This window comes from Lepus europaeus, chromosome 9 (assembly GCF_033115175.1).
Source record: "Lepus europaeus isolate LE1 chromosome 9, mLepTim1.pri, whole genome shotgun sequence".
NCBI classification, from domain to species: domain Eukaryota; kingdom Metazoa; phylum Chordata; class Mammalia; order Lagomorpha; family Leporidae; genus Lepus; species Lepus europaeus.
This window is the reverse complement of record NC_084835.1, coordinates 95,114,761-95,136,165: the sequence shown is the minus strand read 5'-3', so window position 1 is coordinate 95,136,165 and position 21,405 is coordinate 95,114,761. Positions and strand designations below refer to the sequence as shown.

General features: G+C 45.9%; 1 protein-coding gene across 3 annotated transcripts in view; it reads left to right on the top strand.

Annotated features, from left to right (window-relative positions):
- The window catches only part of LOXHD1 (lipoxygenase homology PLAT domains 1), a 172,735-nt gene that overhangs the window by 32,997 nt on the left and 118,333 nt on the right, over nucleotides 1-21,405 (top strand). For all 3 annotated transcript variants that reach the window (XM_062200274.1, XM_062200273.1, XM_062200272.1), the window contains exons 5-7: nucleotides 2,831-2,929; nucleotides 11,339-11,487; nucleotides 20,500-20,623. In XM_062200274.1, the coding sequence (XP_062056258.1) occupies nucleotides 2,831-2,929; nucleotides 11,339-11,487; nucleotides 20,500-20,623 (372 nt within the window). The remainder of the gene's footprint in view (nucleotides 1-2,830; nucleotides 2,930-11,338; nucleotides 11,488-20,499; nucleotides 20,624-21,405) is intronic.

Genomic DNA, 21,405 nt, shown 5'->3' with positions numbered 1-21,405 from the left:
GGCCTTGTTGCAGAAAATGGCAAGTGAGATAGCTTGGGGAATGTGGAAAAAGGAGGGAGGAAAGTGACATGGGAAACCTCTGTGTCCACGGACAGGGCCTTTGTGGACTGGTTTTGTCAGGTGTCCCTGCCGCAGCTCTCGTCCCCTCCCTAGCGTGCTGCGTGGTCACTTAAGTCACAGGGATCCTGCTTTGTACCCAGCCAAACGTATGGCGACCCAGAGCCCCACCGTGCCGAACAAAGTCCACAGAAGTCAGGGGAGTGGTTCCCCTTGCATGCCGTCCACTTCCTGAGCCCTAGGGTTGCATCCCTTGTCTGCCTTGGTGGGAATGGCCTGGAAGCTGCTCCCCACTCCAGCTCCAGTCTCGGGGTCCCTCGCCCTTAGCCTGGATCCCTAGTTGTCTCATTTTGCTTGCCACACTGCCACTCTGCACTCTCCCAGGATGTGGATGCTGGGTGCCCTGGCAGCCCTACTTGGGCTCTTGTTTCCCAGGAGTCATTTGTGCTGGCTCAGGGTCCCTCCCCTACCTTCCAAGATGCTGCTTTTGCCTCTGGACTTCACAGCTCAGGCTGAGGGTCTGTCTTTTTGGGTCAAATGCCACAGAATCGCAGATTTACGAAAGAACCGAACGCCCCCGTGCTCTCACCTATGCCATTTTCTCTACAATGTCCCTGATAGCTCTCCACCCATGTGCATGGCACGAGGTAGCTGCCCAGGTATCTCTGGGATGGAAAACATGGCCCCGAAGGGCATCCCATTCCTTGGTTGGGTAGCCCTGGCTACCAGAGGGGTGTGTGTGTGTGTGTGTGTGTATGTGTGTTGAAATCTCCCTCTGTAATTCAGCCCACCAATTCTAATTCTGTCCTTGAGAATGATTCAGAATGTTGGCTATTTCTTCCACAAATGCTTCCAGACGGCCTCATCCTTTCCCCTGCTCTGCTGTGTCCAAGTCCCCTAGAGTCCCATGCCCCCTTCTGAGTCACTGATGCTCAGCAGTGGCCTTCAAAGCCTCCCCCGGCCCTAACCCTAGCCCCGCCCCGCCCCAGTGGCCTCACCAGCCAAGGGGCCCTGGGCCTTTCACCAGCCTGTGTGGAGTGAGCTCTGTTCTGGGGCAGGGGCAGTTTGTGAACCAACATGCATGTCTTCAGAGGGCCTGCCAGCCGTGGAGGGAAGAACCGGGCTCCCTGCTTGGAGAGATGACAAGAGCAAAGAATGAGCTGCCATGGCCAAGGCCTCCCTGGCCCTTACAAACCACGTGACTCAGAAGCTCTAGGAAAGAACCTGGTGATGGGGCTGGTGCCTCACATAACTGAGTGTGGCCCAAGTTTCAAGCCACTACCCTGGGGCTTCCCTGGGTCTGGCCTCTTCAGAAGCTTCTGGTTCCAGCCACGCTCTCAAGGGCCTGATGCTGGAGCAGGTGGTGATCTGAGAGGGGCGTTCCAGCTGGAGCCTTCGTCAGGGACGGCCTTGGAGGGTTTGGGTCTTCCTAGGTGAGCCTTGAGGAAAGAGGAGATATGGTTGTCTCTCGTCCAATGCTCTCACCTGGTCAGAGACAATTGCCAGGGCTGTGTGTGGAGTGGGAAGGGAAAAGAGAAGACGGAGTTGTCTCAATCCTTGGAATTGTTGGTACCCAAAGGAAAGCTGCAGGAGTCTTCTCCCCACAAGCACACACACAAGCCCCGGCCTCTGTGCCCACACAAAGGGCAGGCAGTGGGGCAGCATGAGTGAAATCTCATCATGTTGTCAAGGCCTTGGCTGAGGCTGAAGTGTTTGGGGGTTACAGAAATTTGATTTCTGTACAACAGATGGAACAAAGATACAGGAAAGAGTTATAGGGCTTTGAAGGAAGTTATATCTGCGGGCCGGCATTGTGGCTCAGTGAGTTAAGCTGCTGCCTGTAGCGCTGGCATCCCATATGGGTGCTGGTTTGAGTCCCGGCTACTCCACTTCTGATCCAGCTCCATGCTAATGTGCCTGGGAAAGCAGTGGAAGATGGCCAAGTGCTTGGCTCCTGAATCCATCTGGGAGACGTGGAAGAAGCTCCTGGTTCTTGGCATTGCGACCATTTGGGGAGTGAGCCAGTGGATGGACAATCTCTTTGTCTCTGTCTCTCTTTCTCTCTAACTCTGCCTTTAAAATAAATAAATCCTTGGGTGCCAGATTCTAGTCCCGGTTGCTCCTCTTCCAGTCCAGGTCTCTGCTGTGGCCTGGGAGGGCAGTGGAGGATGGCCCAGGTGTTTGGGCCCTCCCTGCACCCGCATGGGAGACCAGGAGGAAGTACACGGCTCCTGGCTTCAAATCGGCGCAGCACCAGCCGTGGCGGCCATTTGGGGGAGTGAACCAATGGAAGGAAGACCTTTCTCTCTGTCTCTCTCTCACTGTCCATAACTCTACCTCTCAAATAAATAAATAAATCTTAAAAAGAAGTAATCTCTAAGCATGCATTTGCTGGCCACTATTGGTGTCTCTTGTCTTTCCTTGGTTGTGGCCAGGACAGTTTACCTGTAAGTTTGGTTTTCTTCTGCAGAATTCGGTTTCCCCAGTGAACATCTGCACTGTGATGCAGTGTTAAGACTGGCATGGAGGAGGCAGAGGAGCTGCAGGGCGCCCAGTGAGAGGCGTGCAGTGGTTCAGGGGAGACAGGATGTGGGCTGCTCCAGGGCCGCCTAGCAAAGACGGTTCGGAATGACTTGTTTCTCGCTGTTATTGACAGCAATGATGACAGCCCACGTGTTGCTGGGGAGAAGGGCGAGTCGTGTGGTAGCTACTTTGGGGCCTCTGTTTTCTCTTTAGGATCCTTATGGGCTAAGGCCCTCTGTGTCCTTTGCAGGTAACAAATACGAAGTCAAGGTGTACACTGGCGATGTCATAGGTGCGGGGACGGATGCTGACGTCTACATCAATATCTTTGGAGAGTATGGAGACACAGGTAAAGGGTTTGGATCCTTTTCTCGCAAGCCGTGGTTCCTCACAATCCTGGCAGAGGAAGGCAGCTGGAGGCCTCCCTGGGCTGCCCTGCTGCGCACCGCTCTTCCGGTGATGTGGTTGGCCAAGGCCTGTTCTGAACAGCAAGCTGTGCATCCTGTGTCTAGAACCTCTGGGTGTGATGCGTTTTTAGAACAAAGTATGCCTGATTTTGGAGTTGATCAAAATTTTCCTGCACCCTAGAATATGGGCAAACCCAAGGTCCCCATCCCTGGGGAGCTCACTCTCACCCACGCTGTTTATTTCTCTAAGTTCCATGCCTGTCTTGAGTTATAGTTTGGGGTGTTATTGATGTGACTTAATTCAGTGCGGTGGTGTGGGGTCTACTGGAACGGGGCCTGGGTGTAGAATTACGTTTGGCATCCTGTTCCCCGTGGGAGCTGAGGGCAGAGACACAGCTGTCGTCAGTGTTGTGAGGAAGTCCAGAGCAGCAGAACTGAGATGGGCCGCTCTCTGCTTCTGCATCTGCCAGTGTAGTGGAAAAACACAGGAGCAGCAAAGCTACAGAGCTGTGTGGATTTTGGACATAATATATTAAAGAATTCTCAAGGCATTGTTGATCTTGTAAGGGAATAGAGGGGGAGGGAAGGAGAGAGAGAGAGAGAGAGATCTCCAGATGCCAGAAATGAAGAGGAAACTCAAAACCCAAATCTTGACCATAAATTGATGCTGTAGCTCTTGGAAGGAGGGTGCTTTCATGCTGAACGATCTAGACTAGAGAGAAATTTCACGCCCAGTTGGGGTCAGAAAAGCAGACTTGGGTCCTTTGTGGGGCAAGAGAGTTCAGTTAGGGCTGCACACAGAGCCAGGTGCTCTGAACACGCATAGGAACATCCTCAGTGACAAAAACAGACCAGGAAATAATTGCTCATCTCTACAGTAAGCTCGTCTCTACGGGAGTTTTATATAAAAACGTTGCTGAGAAACTGATACTTCAGGCTCTACCACATGTGATGTTATGCTCTAAGTGTGATTTGGCAGCCCCCACATCCCCAAGTATAGAAAACTTGTTCCATGACAGTAATAAATACTCCAGGGCTCTTGGCAGAAATATTGGTGGGATTCCATGAGATTCCCAGAGATAAGATACTGGAGATGAGTTCACTGTCTCAAACTATAAAACACTCAAGGGCAAAACTCTCTGTGACTCAGCACCCAAAACACAACAATGAGACTGGATCCTGAATGGCAGATCACAGAGCACTCTGAGAAAGGCTGTAGCTGAAATTGCTTAAACCCATCCAATGCATGACTTAAGTAAAGAAAATAACAAGGCATCATGAAAATTATGGAAAATCTAGGAAAAGAACCAAACAGAAGTACAGAAAATGAAACTGTAGTTACTAAAAATAAACACTTAATGGATGGATTAAACAGCACTACTAGAAATAGTTGAATAGAGAATTAGTGAATTGTAACATAAATATGAACTAAATCCTCGTTTGAAGCATGGAGAGAGAAAGGGGTGGAAAATATAAGTGAGGGGCTTTGAAAATGAAGGGGAGAATATGAATTCTGATAGATGTTGGACTATGTGAATGTGAATGTTCCAGAAATGTGAATATGGAGAAGAGGTGAGGGGAAATAGTGGAAGAGAGAATGGCTGAGAGGTTTTCAGGATTGAGCACAGATATAAATATTCAGACTGAAGTAGAAAAATGAGTCATTGAACAGAATACGCAAAACACTCACATTTAGAAACACTGTGATGAAACCAAAGGCAAAGAGAAAGATCTTAAAAGGTAGCAGAATTGGCACATGGCCTTCTGTAAAAGCAGTCACATGGATAGCACATTCCCATAGCAACCTCTAGAGGGCGGAAATCTATGGAATAATATCTTCAATGATAAGAGCAGTAACATATATTAACCTATAGTTCTGTATCAGCTAGGTATCATTCAGAGGGAAGACAAAATTGACAAATTGCCATGCCAACAAGAAGAAATAGAGTTTACCATTCATGGACCTGTACTTCAGCAGCCACTCACGGATGCACTTCAAGGAAGGAAATGGCGTGAGATACAAGAAACAAAGGGGAGCAAAAAACTGATAACTCTGTACTAAGCACGCACTGACTGTACAAACAACGACAGTAATGGCTGAGAGCAGGGCACGAGGAAATGTGGACCCCAAACACCTAAAAGCAATAATATGTGGAAGGAAAGTAGATGGTTAGAGTTAAAAACAGTAAGTTTCTCAGCCCCAGCTCATATCCCCACCCTCAGAAGTGTGGAGTTGAAGAGTAACTTGTACACTTTAATAGGTCAGGTATGCACATTAAAGTTCTAAAAGTAACCACCAAAAACTAGAGTTTTTACAACCTGCATACCAGTAGAAGGGACATGACTCAATCTGAAAGGGGAGGGGAAAGAGAGGCAAAGAAAAAGCATAGCCCATAGCAAAAGGTAAGATAAATGTATCAGTAATCACAATAAACAGAATAACTAACTGTATCAATGAGTATCAGTGAAAAGATGGATATCCTCATATTAGATGGAGAGAAAAGAAAAACCAGCTTAAATATGATACCAAGGGGTCTGAGAATAAGTAAGATGGAATAAAATATTCCAGGAGAATATCAGCAAGTTAATATAGGTATAGCTATATTAATATCTGTCAAATTAAACCTTAAGGCCCGCTACTTTGTTAGAATGTGAAGTATACTATTAGAGAATGACAAGACGAGTAATTCTGGACTTGTATGAATTTAACCACATATCCCCAAAATCTGTGAAGCAAAGTTTAACAGAATTCTTGGAGTAACTTGAATGCTTTTATCAAATTTTTGATAAATGTTTTTATCAATTAAATTGGCTAAAAATCTCAATCCAATGGATACAGGCTCAATGTGGGTAGAAAGAATTTTATCTCTCCAGCTCGAGCTCACGGGGGTGTGCAGACGAGCCCATCACGGGGAGTGAACACAGTCTTCTCAGGCACGGAGTGACCACATCCAAAACCTTGGAGCAGGCCTTAACAAGCCCAGGAGTCATTAAGAAGAGACAGCATTCTTCAACCATACAGCAACAAAATTAGAAGAAACTCCAACATCTCACCCTGTTTAGAAGTCAAAAAAGCACATTTCTAATTTATCAATCAAGGAAGTAACGATACGTGAATAATCTGGTAGCATGTCTTATTTTCATCCTCTGGAACAGAATTAAATTGGGAAAACTAGCAGAGTTAGTAACAATAGAAGATGTTCAGGTCTCTGCTCCCATCACTTTCGGGGACATTCCAGAAGGATCTCCAGGGCAAGACTAAAAACCTGGAAGAGACATTGGCCCTTGGGCTGGGAGGTCTTTCTTTGTATGGCATTGTGAGAGTAGCCTTCCTGGGGCTAGGATCCAGCAGGAACACAGCATGGGAGACTCTCCGACCACATCAGTAACTCATGCTTGTGGAGCACAAAGCTCTCCCTAGGCATGGTGAAGACCCTGTGGAGGGGTACAAGACTTGTGATTGTCACTGTATAATGTCGCCTGCCCTGTCATCTCAGCATTGCAAAAGGACTGATTGTCTTCCAGACTCGCTGCAGCCAGTTTCCAGGGAGATCTGTGATCATTAAAGAAATTAGAGCAGCAATTAAAATTCACCCAAGCATCAGCCTGAGAGAGTTTCTCCTCTGTATGGTTTATTCCAGGAATTCAAAGATAATTTAACATTATTCAACCTTTTCAAATAACTTATCACGGAAACAGATTAAAGAAAAAAATAGAATTATCTTGATAGAGGCAATGAATTTTGTAATCATGATTTTAAAGCCTCCCTTCCTTCCTTCCTTCTGTCCTCCCTCCCTCCCTCCCTCCCTCCCTCCCTCCCTCCCTTCCTTCCTTCCTTCCTTTTTTACTTGAAAGGCAAAGAATAGAAAGATCTTTCATCCGTTGGTTCATTCCCCAAATCCAACAGCCAGAGCTGGGCCAAGCCAAAACCAGGAGCCCAGAACTCAAACCAGGTTACCCACGTGGGTGGGTGGGGGGGTCCTGGATTCTCGGGTGCACCTTAATAGGAAGCTGGAATGGGGTGCAGATCTGGGAATTGCAAGCAGGCACTCTGGGATGGGATGAGGCCTCCCCTGCAGTGGTAATTTAAAACAAACAGAACCTCAGAAAGCTAGGAACAGAAAGAAGCCTTTGGGCAGCTCTTGTGGTACAGAGGGTTATGCCGCTGCTTGGGATACCTGCATCCTGTACCAGAGTGCTGGTCTGAGGCCTAGCTGCTCTGCTTCCAGTCCAGCTTCTTGCTAATGCATCCTGAGAAGCAGCAGAGGGTGGCTTACGTATCTGGGTCCCTACCTAAGAGACCGGATGGAGTTTTAGCCTTCTGGTTTCAGCCTGACCCAGCCCTGGCTGTTGTGGGCATTTGGGGAGTGAACCATCAAATGGAAGGTCAATTTTTCTCTCATTGCCTATCAGATGGGTACATGAACATTAAAAAGAAAGAAAGAAAGAAAGAAAGAAAGAAATCTTCTTGAAAAGGATTAGGTTATCTACTAAAATGCACATGAGTACTTTGCTTAATTATGCAACATTGAAAGGACTCCCCTTAAATCCAGGAACAAAAGAAATGTCTAGCTAATGATTACTTCAATCATCACAGTATTGGAATTCCCAGGGCCAGAAAAATGGATAAGAAAAAGAAATGAAAGCTGTTAACAGTTGAAAATGAAGAACAAGCTTTCATTTTCGTAAAATATCCCTGATCACCTACAAAATCCAGGAGAATTCACAAGTTTTAGAATCAGGGAGAGAAAGTTTAGCAAAGGTGCTGAATATAAGATTAATATACAAAAATTATAAAAATAATGCAAGTTAAGGATATACTGTTATCTTGGCAATTGTAAGATGGCTAAGAGTAGTTAAGCTCTTTTCTTAAGCTTCCTGGGGGAAAATATAATGTTTTCATTGAAGGATATATAAAAATATATAAATAAATGCAGAAATATTTTCATAGAAGAGGAAAGATTCAAATTTATTAAGATGTAAGGTCTTTCCAGATGGTTCTATAAGTGCAATGCTATTTCAGTCAAATTCCTTGGAGGCAACACCTCACAATTTAGGCCACTGTTAAAATTCATGTAGGAGCTGGCATTGTGGTGCAGCAGGTAACCTGCCCCTCACAGGACAGCATCTCAGTGTGCAGGCTCAAATCCTGGCTGCTCCACTCCTGATAGAGCTTCCTGCTAATTCACCTGGGGAGGCAATGGAAGATGACTCAAAAACTTGGGTCCTCACCACCCACATGGGAGACCCAGGTAGAGTTCTAGGCTCCTGGCTTTGCCCTGTTGAAGACTTGGCTGTTGTGGCCACCTGGGGAGTAAATCAGGAGATGGAAGATTTTTCCTGTCTTTTTCCCTGTCTCTCCCTTTCTCTGATTCTGTCAGTCTGCCTTTCAAATAAATCTTAAAAATAATCAAGTAGGGGCTGGCGCTGTGGCGTAGTGGGTAAAGCTGCCACCTGCAGTGCCGGCATCCCATATGGACGCTGGTTTGAGTCCTGGCTGCTCCACTTCCAATCCAGCTCTCTGCTATGGCCTGGGAAAGCAGCAGAAGATGGCCCAAGTCCTTGGGTCCCTGCAGCTAAGTAGGAGACCCGGAAGAAGCTCCTGGCTCCTGGCTTCGGATTGGCACAGCTCTGGCCGACTGGGGAGTGAACCAGGGGATGGAAGACCTCTCTCTCTGCCTCTCTTTCTCTCTCTGTGTAACTGACTTTCAAATAAATAAATAAATCTTTTTAAAAATCATGTAGAACCATAATGGACTAAATATTGCCAAGAAAAGCTGGAATAATGAAAATAATATTCACTGTATTAATAATACAAAAATATTTACCCCATCTGACACTATAAATCTCTAAAAACTGACAATATGATATAGGTAGAGGATAAACAAAATAGACTAGTAAAACAAAAGGAAGAATCTAAAAAAAGTGCATAAAGGTGGTATCATAATCAGAGGGAAAGATGAATGTTTAATTACTGGTATTTGAACAACTGTCTAACCAGATGAGAAAAGATAAAATTAGATTGCTACCTTTCACCAGGCACAAATATAACTTCCAGATGGACTGAAGTCTTATATGTGAAAAATCAAAACTATAAAATTTTTAGAAGAAACATTAAGTGCGTCTTTTTTATCCTAATTTATGAATAAGGCTTCTTAAGCAATTCATTAAAAGAACAAACAACAAAGGAAAACATTGATAAAGTCCACTAAAAACTGCCCTAGATGATAAAAATAACAGACAAAGGAAAGATAGTAGAAGAATGGGATAAAGGATGTGACTAGAAAAATTATGAAAGAGTAAGGCCCAGATAGCCACCAAATATATGAACATATGTTCAATTTCTTCAGATAAGTAGAGAAATGCAAATTAAAACTATAAAGAGATACCATTATATGTAAACTGGACGAGGGTCTTAAATGTATGTGTTAATGATGTGGAGACTGGGAACCCTCGCACACTGCAGGTGCTGATTCCTGTAGTGCAGCCATTTCAGAGGGGAACTTTGCAACACTTCCTAACGGAGCATGAGCTTACTCAGAGCCCAGAAACTCTGCTTGGAGCTGTGTGCTCAGGGCAGTTCCTAACAAATGTGCAGCAGGCGATATGTCCACTACAGTGCTATTGGCAATAACAAAAATCTAGAAACAACTGAAACGGCCATCAGTAGAAGGCAGCGAAGACAAGAGTGGCTTCATCCAGTGGCTGTTAGACAGTAGTTGGATGAATGAGCTAAGGTTCCAGGGGAACCAGGATGATCTCAAAGGCATAATGTTAACTGAAAAGAATCCCGCTGCACAAAGGCCTGGGACAATGATAGCAGGAACAGCAACAGCAGCCCCTGCGGCCATGATGCCTTGGTGCCCACCATGCTCCAGGTGGTGTAGGCATGAATTCAGTGAATGGCACAATGAACCCTGGGTGGTAGACACGGTTATTATTTCCAGTGTACATATGAGGAACCTAAAGTGCAGAGATGTGCACTGTTATTATTTATGTAAAATTCTATAACATGCAAAAATAGTGTACTTTCTTTATGGATACATACATGTACAAACATTCATGGGCATGACACGCACCACCTTGAGGTTGGCACTTATTTTGAGAAGGGAGGAGGAGGAGGGAAGAGATGAACAGTGAGGCCTTGGATATATCTGTTGTATTTTATTTCCTTAAAAAAAAAAAAGATGAGCAGATGTTTAGTCTAGTGGTTAAGACATCTGCCTTCTGCATCAGAGTGCACCGGTTCGATTCCCAGCTCTGGCTCCTGAGTCCAGCTTCCTGCTATTGTCAACCTTGGGAAATAGCAGTGATGGCTCAAGTAGTTGGGTCCCTGCCACCCATGTGGGAAAACAGAATTGAGTTCTTGGCTCTTGGAACTGGACCAGGCCCAGCTCCAGCCATTGTAGGCATTTGGGGAGTGAGCCAGCCAATGAGAGTGCCCTCTGTCCCTCATCCTCTCTCAAGTAAATAAATTAAGATAAAGAAAGCCCTGACAAAATATTAACATCTCTTAAATCACTTCAATCTGAAGGGTGGACTTGAATGTCTTAAGTGATTTTCTTTGTGCTTGAACTGTCACAGTTTAGACTTTAGGAAAAATTCTAAGGATTACATTTTAGGAGAGAAATAACACAGGGTGGTTTAAGGAAAACATTAATGCTTGGGTGGGGTTGTCAGGGTTAATCTGACTTGTACATATGTAAACATGAAAACCTAACAGTCGCCAACCACAAGGTAACAAGAATAGGTTGCAGTTCTAACTCTGTGCTTATTACCCATGTGACTTTTGGCAAATTCTTTATTTTCTCTAAATCTCAGTTTCTTCATTTGCAAGACAGAGTTAATAATACCTCCTTGGATTGTGGTGAGGAATAAGTGAGAAAAAAAAAATCTATGTGAAACTCCCAGCAGAATCTGATAATAATTATTGTCACTGCTTTGCAGGAGACGAGCAGACCTACAGAAGTGTGTAGGCTGATGTCAGGGTCCCAGCCACAGCTCCTGTGCCAGCTGCTATGGTGCCATTCTAGTTCAGAACAAGCAACTGGCAAAAGCAGAGCAGAGCCTTAGGTCTAGAGATGGGGGTACAGGTCGGTTTAGCAGGAGAGAACTTTGCACTCAGGTAGAAATCAGAGGTGCAGTTATGAGACCTGGGTACAAGCCACACACGAGGCAAGCCTCTACCTGGCCCGAAGCTGGGGGATGCCAGGAACCCTTAGATCTCAGGCACAGCTCCTTGTTGTCTTCGGAAGAGCATCTTTCAGTGGGTGGACCATCAAGGCTTGGACTTGGTTCTCTCTCCTCTGGTCTTTTTTGTTTGAAATTTTCTTGTCTCTCTGTGCACACAGGGGAGCGTAGGCTGGAAAATGAAAAGGACAACTTTGAAAAGGGAGCTGAAGACAAGTTCCTCCTGGATGCCCCAGATTTGGGGCAGCTGATGAAGATCAATGTTGGCCACAACAACAAGGGGGGGTCTGCAGGTTGGTTCCTGTCCAAGGTGGGTTCAGCTACATGTCTGTGGTCCCAGTGGCCTGGCAGGGGGGATTCTGGCTCTTCAGGGCAACCTCCCTCTCTGGATTTATCTGCATTGCTCGTGTGTGTGTGTGTGGGGTCTTTTCTAAATACATCATATATATGATGGAGAATTATATATACTATCTATCTAGGAAAATGCTCACACCCCTGATTTGCTCCCCAAAAGCCCACCATGGCCAGGAACAGGGCTGAACCCAGGAGCTGGGAATACCATCTGGGTTTCCCACATAAGTAGCAAGGACCCAACTACTTGAGCCATCACCTGCTGCCTCCCACAGTGAGCATTAGCAGGAAGCTAGACTTGACAGTGGAGGCAGACATCAAACCCAGGTGTTCCTGTATGAGATGTGGGCATCTACACCATCAGGCAAAATACCTGTCGCCACATCTACTGTTCTCCCTAAGTCTGCTGGTCAGCCATGCTCCCTGCTCATGATCTGCAAGACCTCACCCTCATGCTCACCCTCATAGTAAGCCCAGTTCTCTCATCTGGACCTGCCAGTGCCTACTCAACCTTCAAGGCTCCACTGTGAGGTTTGCCTTGACCTTAGCCCACCAGTACCTCTCCTTTCTAACTCTGCCGATTGGAGGCATCTGTTTATTTAACTTTTCCCTAAGCTTTCTCATGACTTTTCTTGGGTTGTTGCTTTGCACCTCAGATTTTAGACCTCAGATCCCTTGTAATTTCACTTATCTAGGATACAGTGAGAATCAAGAAGAAGGTCAGACAACCTCTGAGCAGCTCATTCAGAAGCCATAAGGAAAGCTCATACCCCTGGCTGTGTCTTGCCCTGTCCTGATTTTGGAGAAAAACTCCTGCAACTGTTGGCTCAGAGTCTTATGCTTGTGTCCAATCCATTCTAAGCAAACTTGTTCCCAGGAATTTTAAACCTAAGTAGAAAGTCATAGGAGAAAGAGGCACAACAGCAGGTTGAATGGGGATGAGGACTCAGAGAAGACACAAAATGCCATGGGATCATTAAACATTCACAGAATTCTGAAGGCATTTAGGAAACTGGCTCCAGTCCTTTGCACGTGTTCCCTCAGTCATGGCATCGATCCATTTCAGGTCACTGCAGAGTGATAGGAAGAAGTGAATGTGTTAAGTATTTTGGAAAATGTTTTGAAAAAGATATTTTTACTTTAAACGGAATACCCTCAGGTTTATAACCATTTGACTGAAAATAATGAGACTTTCTGATGGCTGAGCTTTTCTTGATGCTTAACTTCATTTGCCTTCTTGTATCTGTTAGGAATGCATTTGGCTGCAAGTATCAGGAAACTGAAGTGTGCATTTGGCAATTAGGAGTTCACCTTTCTCATCTCAGAGGAGCCCAGACATGGTCACCTCAGAGTGGAGGCACCTGCTGTCTTGCTGCATCATCAGCCTCAGTGTGTGACTTCCATCCTCTAATTTGTTGTCTCATGGTTGCATGATGGCAGCTGAACCTCCTGGCATCTAACCTGTGTTCTAGGCAGGAAGAGAGGGAAAGATAAAGGGAACAAAGACTTAAATTTTCCAGCAAGTCTGACCTTGTTTTGAAAGAAGCAGGACCCTCCTTAGAACATCTGACTAAATTCTAGCAGCCAAAAATGTGTGTGCTGTGGCCATGCTGACTGCAACGGCTAGCTTCCCAGCCTTTGTAATAGCTGTGGACTAGGAAGAAGGGGTTTGGGGGAGGGTGCTGAGTGAGCACTCCCAAGTGTCCACCACACACTTCTCTTCACAACCAGCCCTAAGTGCCTCGAGAGCCCCTCCCTAGCTGTAGGTGTGAGATTGGGCACTGAATCAATGAAGCAAGGAATGGCCAAGGCTCTTCGGAAAGGAGGCAGCTTGCCTGGACCTCAAGCAGCCAGGCTGGTGCTGAACAGGCACTAGGGGGCTGGCAGGATTGCAGAAAACAGGAGGCAGGGCTCCAGAACCAGACAGCCAATACACAGGCAGGGGTGTGTTTTCAGGCCATTTTGTTTTTATTTATTTGTTTATTTGAGAGGGAAGGAGAGAGGGAGGAAGGGAGAGAAGGAGGAATGGAAGAAGGGAGGGAAGGAGAGTGTCAGAGAGAGAGAGAGAGAGAGATTGAGAGACTCCCATCCACTCATTCCCTCAAATGCCTGCAATTGCTAGGGCTGGGCTGGGGCCAGAGCCAAGAGCCTGAAATATAATAACACAGTAACACAATCCAGGTCTGTCATGTGGGAGGCAGGAACCCAATTTCTGGAGCCACCATTGCTGTCTCCTAGGGCTCACATTAGCAGGAAGCTAGAGTCAGGAGCTGGAGCTGGGCCTTGGATCCAGGCATTGTATGCCATTGTGGGCCATGGGTGTCTTAACTGCTATGATAAACATCCACTCCCAGGACGATTTTCCATTCAAATAGCAGAAGAGGGAGCAGAGACAGGTGCATTGGTGACTTCAGCAAGACTGCAGCACTGACCAGGTACCTTGAAGTCCAGTTCCTTCACCCTGAGAAGGAAGAGAACAGGTATAGCAGATGGAGCTGCAGGGTGCTCCCAAGGGCCTGGGAGTGGCCTGGACAGTTGTCACAGCTGCTACATCAAGGACTCAGGCTCCTTCTTGGCCATGTGGGTCATTGTGCCCTTGGGAAGGTTCATGCAAGAGGCAGGTTCACACACCAGGACACGTCCTTCTGTTGCCTTCACACTTAAAGAGCAGCTTGGCAAGCTGGGAAATCTGGGTGAAAACAGGTTTCCTTTCAGACATTGTAGATCTTGTTCCATTGCCTTTGGAAATCTGGTACGAAGGCCAGACAGATTTTCTGTCTTTGTGAGTAACCTCATTTTTTTGCTGCTAGGATGCCTTGCAGGATTTTTTTCCCTTTGTATTTATAATCCTAAATCTTGCCAGACAGCAGTTAGGAGTGGGGCCTGTGTTAGTTCATTCTCTCGCCCTTGCTCCTGTCCCTCCCTTGGTATTTTAAGTTTTTATGTAACATGATGAATCTTTTCTACGTGATGGATAAGACCTTTGTTTATAATCATTTGTTAGTAAATTTTTAGTGCAGGGAGATTTCCTGTTGCATACTTCATCATTGCACCCAGCTCCACTTCCTAATCCAGCTTCCTGCTAATGCAGATCCGGGGAGGCAGCAGGTGATATCCCAGGTAGCTGGGTTCCTGCTGCCTGTGTGGACAATCTGGATTGAGTTCCTGGCTCTTGTCTTCAGCCTTGTCCAGTCCCATGTGCCACAGGCATTTTGGGAGTAAACCAGCAGATAAAAGATTTTTCTGTCTCTGTCTTTCTTTGTCTCTCAGCTTTTCAAATAAATAAATATTTTTTTAAAAAATTGAGGTCACATGTAGCTCAATATTTTACAGGCTGCTTTGTTTTTACTTTCAAATAAGATATAGGTATTTCCTTACATTATTCAAGTAGCATGGCATGGATTTTTACAATGTAATTTTTAATTGCTATGAGAATATTTCATTGCACAGATCTACCATGATTTACTAAATAAATCTTTTTCTATAAAGTTTCCATTTTTTCCTCAAAATTATTATATACAGGTTTAAGTATATACTATATATTATTTAAAAGAAATATGATACTATATAATTATGTTATATCTTACACAATATTATATGAAGATGCTTCAAAAGCTCATGGAAAGATAAAATGAAAACATGTTTATTTTGGGGCAAAAATTTTGTAATTCATGCATAGTTCTCATAATACACATTTTCATGAATTTTTTGAAGACCCCTGATATACATGAATTTCAAAATTTTTCATACCAAACTAAATTCACCTTTTCTCTCCATTTTCCACAAAGTTTTTGAAGTACCTTCGTATTATAAATAATGTTCTGACAAACATTCCAGTAGCTTATGTTTATGTACATCTTACATTGTACAGTAAATTCCTGGGAGTTGGTGAGAGGACATACAGAGCTCTAGGAACTTTGATGTGGCTGCTGCTATCTACTCATAGTTTTACGTTTCTTGATGGCTGTTCTTATTTAATTTAGCTAATTTTGGTGTCATCTCACTGCCTCTCTGCAGTAAGCCCTCCTATCCTGAAAGATGTTTGCTCCTATTACAGTCTATCAAGCATACCCATTTCCTGAATTCTTCTGTGTCCTGTGTTGGGTTGCTTCCCGAGTTCTACTATTTTTTTTTTTAATAGAAAAGGGGCTTTATTGAGAGGATCCTGGGCATCACAGTGTGACGAGAATACCTTGAAGCTCGGTCGGATTTAGTGTTCAGCCCCACCTCACGAGTTACTGCAAACCATCTGCTGTTTGGACTCTAGAGTGAGCTCCCCCCTCTGTAGTTCAGGGGTGCTTTTTCAAAAGGTCTTAAGTGTTTCCTCTTTCTCCAAGCTCAGATGAGGTGGGTTCCTCTCGAGGCTTGGAGTCTGAAAACAGTCAAGGTATGCCTGGCACAGAGGGCATTTATCAGATCTCCCTTCTTCTCCTCCCCCTCCTCCTTCCACTTCTTTGACTCCGTTGGGTAGTTTCTGAATTACCCTTTCACATCCAGGGCTGAGCAGAGGCTCTTTGTCTACTCCTCAGATCCTAGCTGTCACCATCTTGGTACATTAATGCTCTCTTGCTGGGATGCTTTCTTACTTCCATTGCCTGGACCCTTGACACAGGTTGGTTGCCTTTTATGCAAGTGAATGCAATCTTAAAACTATGTGTATGATTTGAGAGAGAGTTTCCTGTGGGAGCAATGTGAAGCAGGAGGCCGTACACTTCTAGGTGTCCTTGTATGTCAGCAACCACTAAAGCGTAGTTTTGCTTTCATGCTTTTTGGTTGTAATGATATTGTCTCCAGTATTCTGTAAAGCTCTCAGGTGCCTGCATGGGTTGGCAGCATTTATCATCTCACTGCTTTTCTAAAGTGATTGATTTTGAGGTTAGGTTTTATAGGCCATGAAAATATTATAAATTATGGCAGCGAATGTTAAAATAACAGCACACTTACCCCTAAATCACTCATGGAAGTCCCATGACTAAAGCATGTATTGTTCTGACAGGTTGGTGGATATTTCTTTTGAAAAGCTGAAGTGGAAATAACTGAAACATAATTTATAACTCCGTGTGCTGGCTGTAATTCTGGAGGTCTCTGGGTTTTTTCTTTTTTCTGTTGGCAGCGTGCACATGCACCAAGTGAAACCTTGTTGAAGTATTTATGTGAAATGGTTTCAAATGTGCATCATTCATATTCACACAAAAAGCCACCAAGATGAACTGGCGAGCAGGAAACACCAGAGATGCTGGCACCTGCTCCATGGCCTTCCTGTCTCTGGTCCTCCCTGTCCATGCAGCACTGCTGTTTTACTGGGGCTTTAGCTGATGGGCACACTCATGTTGCCCTCTGCTCTGGTCCCAGGAGAAGCCCTGGGCCAGGCCTCATAGTTGGGCTTAGGGGTTCAGTAGAGGAAGTCTTGCTCCTCTATTTATTTATGGGGGTTTCTGTCTCTCTCAAGGTTTATTTATTTATTTTGAGAGAGAGAGAGAGAGAGAGAGAGAGAGAGAGAGAGAGAGAGAATCTTGTAATTGCTGGGTTACTCCCCAGGTGGCTGCAATAGCCAGGGCTGTACCAGGCTGAAGCCAGGAGTCAGAAGCCTCATCTGTGTTTCCCAACATGGGTGGTTGGAGCCCAGGTACTTGGGCCATCTTCTGCTGTGTTTCCCAGGCCATTAGCAGGGAGCTGGTTTGGAAATGGGCTAGCTGGGATGTGAATTGGCACCCAAAAGGGATGCTGGCATTGTAGGCAGCAGCTTCACTCACAACGCCATAGCACTGGCTCTGGGGTCTCTGTTTTGTTAGGGAAATGTGGGACTCACAGTGCAGAACCTTCCTGAATGTGGATTTAGCCACCCTGTGGTTGGTAGAGGTGGCTTCTAGATTCCCAGCCTGTTTTCTAAGAATTTTACTTTTTGATGGTATGGAAGCCTATCTCCTGTTCTCTCCTCTCTTCCTCGCTCCTTCTTCCCTTTCTTCTCTACTTCTTTTTGTTTGCTAGTCAGGTAGTACTTTAAACCAGAAGGTCAGGCAGGCTACTCTCAATGTACTGCTTATTCTCTTTAGGGACAGCATTATGTTTAGGGGAGATTCCAGTTCCGCGGTCTATGCTACCCCAAAACCGCAAGGTGTGTGTCTCAAAGGTTTGCAGGCTTCTGAAAAATCCCTACAGTTTGTTCCTTTAACTTAAGCCAAATCACAGTGCTCCCTGGGGAGAAGAAATTAAGCCCCTTCAAGCAGTGTAGAGGCCAACGTGCCTGGGCTTAGGAGAGGTTTTCCAGGGGTGGAGGGTAAGCATTGTTTAGAGAAAGGAGGAAGGAGGGGCTCAGGGTGAGCAGACACTCACACAGGGTGAGCAGAGCCGGGGGACACCAAGGGCCAACTGTCACCCCACGGAAAGCACACCCTGGGAGCCAGCCCCCACCACCTCCTTCCTGGCCGCCCTCCCCAATTCTGCTGATTCCTCTGCTCACCTTTGTCTCCCCAAAGACAACAGTTAAAGGAATGGGATTCCAGATATGACATTTACCTATACCTGTTCCTCGAAGCTGCCAGACTGGGCTGCCTTGGACTTCGTGTGACAATGGCTCCCTTGTGTTTATGGTTAAGGGCTGGGTAGGATGAATCTCAAAGCCACCGTGAGGGGTCTTCAAAAAGTTTATGCCAAGGGCATAGTATGAAAACACTAGGCATGGGCTTCCATGCTATTTTTTTACCCAAAGCATGTTGATTCCATTTTTCCACAATTTTTTTTTAGTCTCCCCTACCCCATCACAGGTCAAGTCCCTACTCTTCCTCCTTGGCCAGTTGCCCAGATGAATTTCTTGGTCCTCACTGATGGGCCTGTCACCCCTCTAAAGTCCCTCTCCCTGGGAATGGTCTCCCCCTCCCCTGGGCTTTGCACATGGCTTGGGTTCCACACATCGGAAAGTGCAGTTACTGTGATGGTGTTAGCTGGTCAGTTCAGCTGAACAACCACTGAATTCAACTTCCAAAGAGCAACAGTCACAAAATGGAACATGGTGCTTTCAGGGAGCCTCCTCCTTGGGCCACCTGTTTCACGGTGAGAGGAACAGTTAGGAGACTTGCCCCAGGCTCCATCTCCAGCTCCTCAGTGGCAGAGCTCGTGCTTTGCCTGGGTCCCTGTACTCCCAGGGTCGATTCCTTGGGTGGATCACCTGCTGTAGGAGAGACTGGCCTAGCATGTACCCTTGGCTATCATGAGAAGAGGACTTGGTTTCAGGGACCCCAGCAGCCAGTATGTCTTCACATTATCCACTAATGCTCAACATCCAACATTTACTGAGTGACTATACGTTCTAGTACCTGCACTACCAACTGTAGCTGTTACAATAAACTTGGTTTTGGTTGCTAACATTCAAGTATTCATTCAAATATTGCCTTTTTCCTTTATGGTTCATCTGCACAAGTAGTTTTGTCCTGAAGAGGGGTTTATTGGTATAGATTCTGTTTTCCAGATTCGATAAACTTCTCAAGTCAGCAGCTTTCAGCAGATATCTCGCTGGGACTAGGCCCTTAATGGATGGCATCCTTATGAAATATGAGAGAGGGCGCTTTGCTCCTGAAACCATGGCTGGCACACTAATGTATAACCGCTTTAAGAGAGACGTGGTGAATTTGTGTGTCTGGGTGTAGACTTGACAGCTCATCAGATATACTAATTTCTTTTCATAATCATCTTGCTTTCCTAACTCTGTGAGTCATGGTAAGAGAGGTTAGGAAGCATCTATAGCCTGGCTCAAACCCTTGTTGGTTATTCCCCAATCCTAATTCTCCAGCCCCGGGGTAGAGAAGGCACAGAAATGCACAGATAGATTAGTTGGGAGAGGCTGGACTCCCTGGCAGAAACCTGCTCTGAGAAGTGCCACAGCAGTGCCTAGGCACTCAGCTTTAAAAGTGCAGAAATTCAATCAAATCAGCAGGTTCTCAAGGGCTGACTTACATCAACCAAATTCACCAAGGACTGATTCATATGCCAGAACCTAATGTTGATTTATCTGGGGAGAGAAGCTCAGTGGGACTTCTGGCTCTGTCATGGGCCCAGGCCACTGGTTCCTCTCTGGTGGACAGTGTCCTCACGTGGCCAGCTCAAAGCCCAGAAGGTTCCCTGATCAACACCGCATTAGACCCTGGTGAAATACATTCAGGCAGCCAGTATACCCTGTTCCACACTGTGGATGATTTGCCGTGAGGAAGTATGTCTTTCATTGAAAACCAGAGCCGCTCTCTTGGGCAGTCTTGGGAGCACCTTTATGTTCTGTGACTTTCCAGCCCTCCCCGTGTGCCTTCAGGTGCCTCTGCCCACACCGCTGACTGGAGGACACAGTCCGGTCGTCAGCCATCCTGTTTATCTCAGAGTGAGTTTTCAGTTGAGAGGGCTCTTTGGTACGACCTAAAAAACCTACTCCTCTGAGCCTCACACAGCCTGGCCCATGTGGGAGTCCACAAAGGAGGTGGCCTCCTGATGGCCAAGCCCATTAGCGTCAGCCAGTGGCTGCTGTGTTCTGACCTGATAGCCAGCTCCCAGGGTTCTCCATGCTGGGCTTGGGGCTTGCCCTTCTCCTGGTGTGGACTCTTCCCCTTGACAGGATCAGAACCTCAGCCTTTAGCAGGTGAGGAAGGTGATGGTCTCGTCACAGTTTGCAAGTCCAGGTTTCCAGTTCTTGCATCTCGGTCATACAGGGCACATCTTGCCAAGTTTCTTGCTCCACGTTTTAAAAAATGATCTGAAGCCATGGAGGGAGCTGTGGTTGGCAATCCAAGTCAGAGGTAATTGCCACTTGTAACTGTAGGACATGGCAAGGCTTTCCTGCTGACAGGTGTGGCCTGTAATAAGCTGTCCTTGGGCCACTAAGGAGATGAGAGTGTGTACTTAGAGTACCTCAAGTGATTGCAAGAACTGGATTAGATCACCAGGTGCGCCGTCAATGACATTTAACCACATTCCTGTGCTCTCTTCTCAGATTGTCATCGAAGATATTGGGAACAAAAGGAAATATGACTTCCCCCTTAATCGCTGGCTAGCCTTGGATGAAGATGATGGCAAAATCCAAAGGGATATCTTAGTGGGCGGAGCAGAGACCACAGGTAGAGAACTGAAGAAAGGGGCGGTCCAGTTGGCTGATGTTTCGCTTGGGGCCCGAGGGTCAGTGTTCAGATCCGAAGGCCTGTGATGTGGGAGGAGCCAGCAGGGCCTGCAGCCAGCAGTCCTCCTGCCCCTATTCATGCTGTGTTCCTCGGGGCTGCAGCCTAGGGCTCTGTTGATGCCAGAAGAGCCGGGACAACGTCCCTGAGCAGAGACGAAGTACCTAGGGCAGAAGATGCGATCCACAGGATGAAGCCAGGATGTGTGCTTCTGAGAGGTGTGGACATTTGTGAGGACATGAATTTAATCCTAACTCCAAATATCCAGTGCTTTCTGTATGCCAGGCCCTCTGCTAAGTGCCAGACCTACTTTCTTTCCTTTAATCCATGTAACAACCCTATATTGTAGAAACTGTTATTATGCCCATTTCACAGATGAGGAAATTGAGGTGCATAGAATTTAACCTGTCTAAGGTCATGGAACTGGTAAATGACAGAACCAGCATGATCTACCTCCTAACACCCCACCCTCAGTGAATTCCACAGAAAACCTCCAATTCCCAGTGTAGCTGAGATGGTCATGGGTGTTCCAGAAAATCAGTATTGCTGTGCACATTCGTGAATGTGCCATGCTGTAAGAACTTCTGTGGATCACCACTGCATGGAGAGGAAACCCAGGCTCTGTGGTAGAATGTACAAGGGCACTGTGAAAAACTTGTGGACAATGGAATAGGTAAGTTTATTTCAGTGCAACAATTTTTTAAATCCATGCATTTAAAAAGTAT